We start from the raw sequence: 9156 nt of genomic DNA on the forward strand, positions 1-9156 counted from the left end.
CATACATTTTATTATAGATGATTGTACTAAAACAATAACTTCTAAACGAGTGAATACAAGTAAGTACCCTCTCTCTGTCCACTAGCATTAAAGCACATCTCAAAGGACCAGATGACCCATAAGAACCCCGCCCTTCGCTCTCAGGGAGGAGAGCATCATGCCTCCCCACCCAAGAGCCGAAACCCTGGAGGCTCCTCCAACAGAGCGCCTCCCCAGAAACGACCCCCCCTACTGGAGCTGGAGGGGAAGAAATGGAGGGTGGTACGTTACCTATTATATTGCCTTGCATGCCAGGCTTCTAATTTGTCCTATTATCTACACTCAGGGTTGGGTAGGTTACGTTGTAAATGTAATCCGTTAGTTACCTGTCCAAAATTTGTAATCCGCAATGTAACTTTTGGATTACCCAAACTCTAACGTAATCTGATTACATTCAGTTACTTTCAGATTACTTTCTCCTTAAGAGACATTAGAAGAAGACAAAAAGGTATGTTACCAACAGAATGACATCTATTGCAGGATAAATCAGTGTTAAAGTTGACATAGCTGGCCATATATGGATGTTACATTTTACTTTATGGGTTGGTTATGTAGGCTTCTTCTAACCCATCGCTTTCTACTACAGATAATAATACGATTAAATTATATCTTTACATTAAAAACCGAAGTCTATCAGAATTCCAGTCATTCCAATAAATGTTATACCCCTTGATCTTCAAGAACAGGACTTGGAATTATGGAAGTATAGATTATCCAAATTGTTTTACCTGAGCATGACCCCAAAACAAAGGACTTATTAGCCAGCCTTACTCTGTTTGTTGTTTACGATTTTGTTGTCATGGAGGACTGATTGGGCTCGTTGATTCGAGTTGAAAAATAAATGCTGCACTCATGGAATGGCATGCTTTGAGAACTACTGAAAAGTGCTATTTACATGTGAAAAAATGAATGCCATATGCTGCATTTGCTATAGGCCTATTGTTTACCTTTTTGTTGGTGACATTTTGATATCTTGATAATATGCAGCTGTTTAAAGGGCAAATCCACAGATTAAACAATAACAAAATGGCAACCTGTTTTGGTAAAAAGATGAGTGATGGGCCTGGAGAAATGCAAAGACTGACCATCCATGATATATAAATGATTGTTTTAACCATGTTATGAGGCTATACAGATTGTTACATTTACAATGTTTATATACATTGGTGTAAAACAAGGTAATATTTTGGGTTCTCATGGAGTGTGACAGTTAAATTAAGCTCATGATTTATATTCTTCAAAACTCAATGGATATATAAGTCCAAAATTGGATGTAGCAACTACAAATTGCCACTTTTAAGTCTATCAAAAGTGTGCAAGTTTGAGCATCTGTCCATTAGGCCTATGAATTATTTATTTTTTATCAGTATGAATTAGATTGAGCAATAAAAGCCCAACTTTTATTCCATAGGCTGGGATCTGCCCTATGCAGCTGTTGCAAGAGCACATTTTTCACTGGCTGTCCACTGGTTTCAAAAACAATGATTGAAAGGCAGCTTAAACTTCTTGAATTCAACCATTATTGGGTTCAAATACACAGATTTGTGAACAGCCATCCACAACAACCACAATCTGTGAGGCACAAATAGATAAATAAGAGAGCAGCAGTGTGATTCACATCAATGCTCTATGTAGATATCAATAGTAAGTTATATCTGTATCGCAGTAGACTACACCTCTGCTGTCATCCTTACCTCCAAGCATTTGTTCAAGTTGGATAATCTTTGGTTGCCGACTGCAGTCGCACCATTGGAAGACATAGCTTGGACTGTAGTCTACAAAAGACTATTCCTGCTCTTTTCCCGCGATCCATCAAACCCATTTGGTGTGTCATCATAGTTGTCTCTGACTTGTGGTCAGACTCGCTCAGGTGGAGCAAAGTTAAACTTGCGTCTTTTTTCAATGCTGATTTGAATGTCTTTGAGAAAACAGAGAAGTGTCAGAGATTTTTTTCCCCACAAACATCCTTTCTGAATTTAAAAGTAATCCCAGAAGAAATCATCTAGTTTTTCAAAAGTATCTGTAATCTGATTACAATATTTTTGCTGGTAACGTAACGGATCACAGTTAGCGTTTTTTTGTAATCCCTTACATGTAATGGATTATATTACTACACAACCCTGTCTACACTGAACAAAAATATAAACATGCAACAATTTTAAAGATTTGACTGAGTTAAAGTTCATATAAGGAAATCAGTCAATTGAAATAAATTCATTAGTCCCTAATCTATGGATTTCACATTACTGGGAATACAGATATACATCTGTTGGTCACAGATACCATTAAAAAAAGGTAGGGATGCGACTCCTTCGCATAGAGTTGATCAGACTGTTAATTGTGGTCTGTGGAACATTGTCCCACCCCTTCAATGGCTGTGTGAAATTGCTGGATTTTGGCGGGAACTGGAACACAGTGTCGTATAGGTCGATCCTAAGCATTCCAAATATGCTCAATGGGTGACATGTCTGGTGAGTATGCAGGCATGATGAATGGCAAGACAATGGGCCTCAGGATCTCGTTACGATATCTCTATGCATTCAAATTGCCATCGATAAAATGCAATTGTGTTTGTTGTCTGTAGTTTGCCTGCCCGTATCATAACCCCACCGCCACCATGGGGCACTCTTTTCACAACGTTGACATCAGCAAACCGCTCAACGCCATACACGGTGGCTGCCATCTGCCCAGTACAGTTGAAACTAGGATTCATCCTTGAAGAGCACACTTTCCAACGTGCCAGTGGCCATCAAAGACGAACATTTGCCCACTGAAGTCGGTTATGACACCACACTGCAGTCAGGCCAAGATCCTGAAGAGGACGATGAGCACTCAAATGAGCTTCTCTAAGTCAGTTTCTGACTGTTTGTGCAGAAATGTTTTGGTTGTGCAAACCCACTATTTCCTCAGCTGTCTGGGTGGCTGGTCTCACACGATCCCGTAGGTGAAAAAGCCGGATGTGGAGGTCCTGGGCTGGCGTGGTTACACGTGGTCTGCGGTTGTGAGGGCGGTTGGATGTACTGCCTAATTCTCTAAAATTACATTGGAGGCGACTTATGGTAGAGAAATGAACATTACATTCTCTGGCAACAGCTCTGGTGCACATTCCTGCAGTCAGCATGCCTAATGTACACTCCCCTTCAAAACTTGACCTCTGTGTGCCAAATTTGCACATTTTAGAGTGGCCTTTTATTGTCCCCAGCACAAGGTGCAACTGTGGAATGATCATGCTGTTTAATCAGCTTCTTGATATGCCACACCTGTCAGGTGGATCGATTATCTTGGCAAAGGAGACATGCTCACTAACAAGGATGTAAACAAATTTGTGCCCATAATTCTTGAGAAATAAGCTTTATGTGCACATTAAACATTTCTGGGAACTTTTATTTCAGCTCATGAAACATGGGACCAACACTTTACATGTTTCGTTTATATTTTTGTTCAGTATAAATGGAGGACATGGAGGCCCTTAATCATTTTTTTCTAGTGATTAAGGAAGGTTTAGGTGCCTCACAGATTTAAAGACCAAGACTGCTGTTTGTGTGACTGTACTCTTTCGGAGGCGATTGTGATGTCTGGTGCTAAACCCAATGAGGTCATCCAAAAGTGAAGGGTCAAACATGAGATGGGTCAGATGGTCACAGGTCTTGTTTGTTGTTTCACCCCACAGGAGTACTTTGACCAAGCTCATGACCTGGTTATCGAGGAGCCAGAGCTGAGACAGGTGGCCTATGTCTTCGGCTGCAGCAACTCTACTCTACAGATAAAGGGAAAGATCAACTCCATCATTGTGGGTGAGTTCAACCATCCATTGTTTTATTTGCTATAGTTCTGTTATTAAGATTTGATTATGTATACGGCAACGTCATTTGCAAAGGCATGGCCATATACTGTACAGTGGACAATTTCTTTGTTGTCTTTGACAGCATCAATCCTGTATCTCTCTCTAAACCTTCACCGATTTCATGTTTTTCTGTGATGTTCACCTCTGACAGATAACTGTAAGAAGCTTGGTCTGGTGTTTGACAACGTTGTTGGCATTATGGAAGTCATCAACTCTAAAGACATTAAGTTGCAGGTCAGCTCAAATTTCATACATGTTCTAGAAAATAACATATGGCATCTCTTTTCTCTCTGCATCTGAAGTTCAACTCCAATGTACCCGCTATGAAGCTATAGTAGATGTAAGGTACTGCCACTTTTATTTTTATACGTTATGTTGGGCCACAATTTCTTCTGGTGAGGTTACATGGTCAGGATAAATTCCAGTCTCGAGACTAGTTATAAGATAGAAGAATCTGTGCTGATGCTCTGCCCCACTTTTGTCCAGGTGATGGGTAGAGTTCCCACCATCTCTATCAACAAGACAGAGGGCTGCCAAGTCTACCTGAGTAAGGACGCTCTGGACTGTGAGATTATCAGCGCCAAGAGCTCTGAAATGAACATCCTGGTACCGCAGGACGACGACTATGTGAGTGTGTATGAAAGTGTGTGGAGTGCTTGCATTTCAGACTGTGTGTGTGTGTGTGAGAGAGAGATGAGTGTAAGTATGAGACTGAGTGAGAGTGTGGCTAAGTGTGGTTTTGTTTTAAACATTGTGTGTTTAACAGAGGGAGTTCCCAGTTCCTGAGCAGTTCAAGACGGTTTGGGACGGGTCCAAACTGGTGACAGAACCCACAGAGATCGCTGGCTGATCGCTGATACTTCCTCGTCCTCATCATCTCTCTCAGACCCCCACATATTCCTCTTCCTCTCCTCCCTTTTCCCTCTACGTCAAAGATTTCACAAACCCATATAGGCTGGCTATTACAAGTAATAAAAGGACAAGCCAGACACTGTAACTGACTAGCTAGTAGTACTGTAGGTTGATTGTAAGCCTGGTTGAATCCATTAAGATCACTTGTTATTGTTTTTTTCTCAGCACTTTGACATGGTAGATTGTTATGGAACTGTTTGTTCAGCTTATTGGTCGCACAGCACTCCTCCACAAAACTACTGTACTATCTACAGAATTATGGTGGGTCTACTATTTAAACACGCAGATAGTATTTGTCAGGTTTCGTCATGTGTAGAACTAGTTTAACTTGCAAACTAGTTAAAAAGTTGCATTCAAATTTGGAATAAAGAGGAGGTGTAGCCATTATGTTAATCTTTTAAATCTGCTGGTGCAAAATAAGGTATCTCTTAAACTAAGTATCACACATACATGTGTGTGCCATAGCAATAAAATCATGTGTACATATGCGTACAATATAATTCCATATTTTCAAATTTAAAGCAGAAAATGCAACCCTGATAAGAAAAACTGTATTAAGATGCATTATGGAGGTGCATTTTGATTGGAGAGAACCTTCAGATTCAGTCCTCCTTGGCATTGTCATGTTGTTTTGTGCACTGTTGTGGTGATTTTATTGGATTGAGGCAGAAAGTATTGAGAAATGAGGTCAAGCGTTGACTTTTGATTTGTATGAGAAGTAGGATGAAGAGAATGTCCCACAGATGGAATTGAACAGCCAGTTGGAGTATGTTCCACAGGATGTCCTAGCATACACTGTTTTGGTTTGCTGTAATACTCTACAATACTCAACTATTCACATCTAGCTGTCGACTCAACGGTTGTATCATGTTTATATTGCATGATATAGTTGTAAATGTATTTTTTATACTACACTGAACAAAAACATAAATGCAACATGCAACTATTTCAGTTCATATAAGGAAATCAGTCATTTGAAATAAATTCATTAGGCCCTAACTAACTGACTGGGAATACAGATATGCATCTGTTGGTCACAGATACCTTTAAAAAAAAAGTAGGGGTGTGGATCAGAAAACCAGTCAGTATCTGGTGTGACCACCTCATGCAGCGCGACACATCTCCTTTGCGTAGAGTTGAACAGGCTCTTGATTATGACTTGGGAAATTGCTGGATATTGGTGGGAACTGGAACACGCTGCCGTAGATGTCGATCCAGAGCATCCCACACATGCTCAATGGGTGACATGTCTGGTGAGTATGCAGGCAATGGAAGAACTGGGACATTTTCAGCTTCCAGGAATTGTGTACGGATCCTGGCAATATGGGGCCGTGCATTATCATGCTGAAACATGAGGTGATGGCGGCAGATGAATGGCATGACAATGGGCCTCAGGATCTCGTCACGGTATCTCTGTGCATTCAAATTGCCATTGATAAAATGCAATTGTGTTCATTGTCTGTAGCTTATGCCTGTCTGTATCATAACCCCACCACCACCATGGGGCACTCTGTTCACAACGTTGACATCAGCAAATCGCTCGCCCACACGACACCATTCACGTGGCCTGCGGTTGCGAGGCTGGTTGGACGTACTGCCAAATTCTCTAAAACAACGTTGGAGGCAGCTTATGGTAGAGAAATGAACATTCAATTATCTGGCAACAGCTCTGGTGGACATTCCTGCAATGAGCATGCCAATTGCACACTCCCTCAACTTTTTTTTTTACATCTGTGGCATTTTGTTATGTGACAAAACTGCATATTCTAGTGGCCTTTCACTGTCCCCTGCACAAGGTGCACTTGTGTAATGATCATGCTGTTTAATCAGATTCTTGATATGCCACACCTGTCAGATGGATGTATTATTTTGGCAAAGGAGAAATGCTCACTAACAGGGATGTAAACCAATTTGTGCACAACATTTCAGAGAAATAAGCTTTTGTGCTTATGGGACATTTCTGGGATCTTTTATTTCAGCTCATGAAACATGGGACCAACACTTTACATGTTGCATTTATATTTTTGTTCAGTGTATATTGCATTGATAGCAGACTAGATGTCAGTATTACTCAAGCAAATGTAATTGTCATAGTGAAATGGAAGGTAAAAAATGTAAAGGATAACAATAGCGAGTTTAATTTCATTTGATATCTAGTTTGTAAGATATAACTTGCTTATCTCTTGTTCATGTGCCTAACCCAAATATATATGTTTGTAGCATCACCACCAATAGATTGTTCTAATATTACCAGCTCTGTATTTGTAAGCCTTAATATGCGTAGATACAAATCAACATAGAGAGAAATGTTTGTCATGTTAAGTGCGCACTGAAGTCTTGTCTATTTATCTGTTAGTCGGAATACCCTACTGTAAACTTCAAAATTATGTTTTCATTTCTTTAATGCATTTTGTATTGGGGCACAAATGCATTCAGTAGCACCAGAGAGGAAATACACAAGTAGTGCTTGTCACATGTTCTAATTCATACCCAGCAGTGAATTTAGTGTATGTAAATGTCTATCGTTATTCAAAATGAAATCTAAACTTTAATGCTTGTGTGACGTGTTTTGATATTGGTTTGGACTTGATCATCAATTTTTTTTGTGGTACATTTTATTCAGTGCCATAAATATGGAAAAGAGCAATAATGTTCAGAGAATTTAAACTGGAAACATAATAAATGTTCTAGTGGAGACCATGATAGCTCAAACAACAAGTGATTACATTCCAGTCATTAGGAACCTAAACCTACAAAACAACATCTAAAATGTTCATCATTTCATTCATCTGTTTGCACTAGCATACATTCAAATACATGCATATACATTGTTAGTGTTTGCTAACTGTGTTTCCCTGAGAGCATCTCCTCCCTCTTCCTGCAGGGTTTCATCAGCACCACATCTACTGTCTCTACCACTATCAAATACCTTAGGCTGGTCCTTTAGTGGGCTCCTTGATAACAAAGCACAGTGAGCAATCACCCCGAGGCCCTCCGAGTCCTGAGTGGACAGCATGGCAAGAGTGTCTCCTTCAACGGTTGTTCTGGAATATGTTTCATGGGCTGTTCTAAAACATGCTTCCATGGTGATTGACTACTTGGTCCTGTTGATCGATGAGTGTGAACAGGGCTGAGAGGAGGAGACGTCTTGCTTGGGAAAGACATTGATGGTGACGAGACGTTCCCTTTTCTTTCTCCCTCCTGTGACATCAGAGATGGTACAGGCCTTCGCTGGGTGGAGGTTCTATCCTGTAGACCCTGCTAAGCCCTGAATCCCCCCTCCCCCTGCATGCTCTCCGGGAAAGCAGTGCCTGAATCACTGGCCTGCCCCACTCCAACAAGGGGTTCCTGGTTTTGTCAGAACACACTACAATTCAGAATCTGGCTCAGTTAGATCTTGACTATACTGTGGGCTGCTACAGGCACTTAAAGGGTCCTCCTGACTGAAGGTTCCCAGAGAGCCTTCTCTTTTTGTCTGGTTCCATCATCTCCTCAGATTGATGGTCCATGTTTAGATGGGGCATGTGGGCCTTCTAATATGCTCTTCTCCTGAAGCTCTGCCTGTCCCACTGACAGCCTGCTCCCTCAGGGCTCTTCTGTAGGGTGGTGGGTTGGGCTCCTTTACTCTGTGCCCGACTCTGAACCCACTGCACGTTTCCATTTGGTCCCACTCCCAATGTTAACATGTCTGGGGGAAGTTGAGGCACATCTGGTGGAAGTGGAAGGTGTGGGGTCCAATGGATCCATACATGGTTCTGTAGGCGGTATCCCCTTTCCCAGAGTACAAAGAAACTTGCCGTGACCCTGTGCAACACCCTGTCGTTCTCTGCAAACATCAAAGCAGTGACTCGCTCCTGCAGGTTCATGCTCTACAACATCGGTAGTGTACGACCCTACCTCACAGGAAGCGGCGCAGGTCCTAATCCTTGTCATCTCCCGTCTGGACTACTGCAACTCGCTGTTGGCTGGGCTCCCCACTTTTGCAATCAAACCCCTGCAACTTATCCATAACGCTGCTACCTACCTGGCGTTCAACCTTCCCAAATTCTACGATGACACCCGGCCCCTATGCATACTCCACTGGCTTCCGGTCGAAGCTCGCATCCACTACAAGACCATGGTACTTGCCTACTGATCAGCCAGGGGAACTGCCCCTCCCTACCTTCAGGCTCTGCTCAAACCCTTCACCCCAACGCGAGCACTCCGTTCTGCCATCTCTGGTCTCTTGGCCCTCCTACCTCTACGGGAGGGCAGCTCCCAGTCTGCCTAGTCCCCAGCTCTTCCCTGTCCTGGCACCCGATGGTGGAACAAGCTTTCCCCTGAAGCCCATCTTTCGGAAAACATCTGAAACCCTACCTCTT

At 42.0% G+C, this 9156-nt stretch overlaps 1 protein-coding gene and 1 pseudogene across 3 annotated transcripts in view; one reads left to right on the forward strand and one right to left on the reverse strand.

Annotated features, from left to right (window-relative positions):
• Window positions 1–7347, forward strand: part of cap2 (cyclase associated actin cytoskeleton regulatory protein 2) — a 29786-nt gene extending 22439 nt beyond the window's left edge. For 2 of the 3 annotated variants that reach the window (XM_055893657.1, XM_055893655.1), the window contains exons 9-13: window positions 86–261; window positions 3710–3833; window positions 4035–4117; window positions 4370–4510; window positions 4650–7347. In XM_055893657.1, coding sequence (XP_055749632.1) covers window positions 86–261; window positions 3710–3833; window positions 4035–4117; window positions 4370–4510; window positions 4650–4733 — 608 coding nt within the window. In that variant the 3' untranslated portion in view covers window positions 4734–7347. Of the gene's footprint in view, window positions 1–85; window positions 262–3709; window positions 3834–4034; window positions 4118–4185; window positions 4224–4369; window positions 4511–4649 lie in introns of all 3 variants that reach the window. The other variant, XM_055893658.1, reaches the window with a different exon arrangement.
• Window positions 7348–7604: 257 nt separating this feature from the next.
• Window positions 7605–8728, reverse strand: LOC129830528 (uncharacterized; annotated as a pseudogene).
• Window positions 8729–9156: the final 428 nt, after the last annotated feature.

Source organism: Salvelinus fontinalis, chromosome 32 (assembly GCF_029448725.1).
Source record: "Salvelinus fontinalis isolate EN_2023a chromosome 32, ASM2944872v1, whole genome shotgun sequence".
In the NCBI taxonomy this organism is placed as follows: Eukaryota; Metazoa; Chordata; class Actinopteri; order Salmoniformes; family Salmonidae; genus Salvelinus; species Salvelinus fontinalis.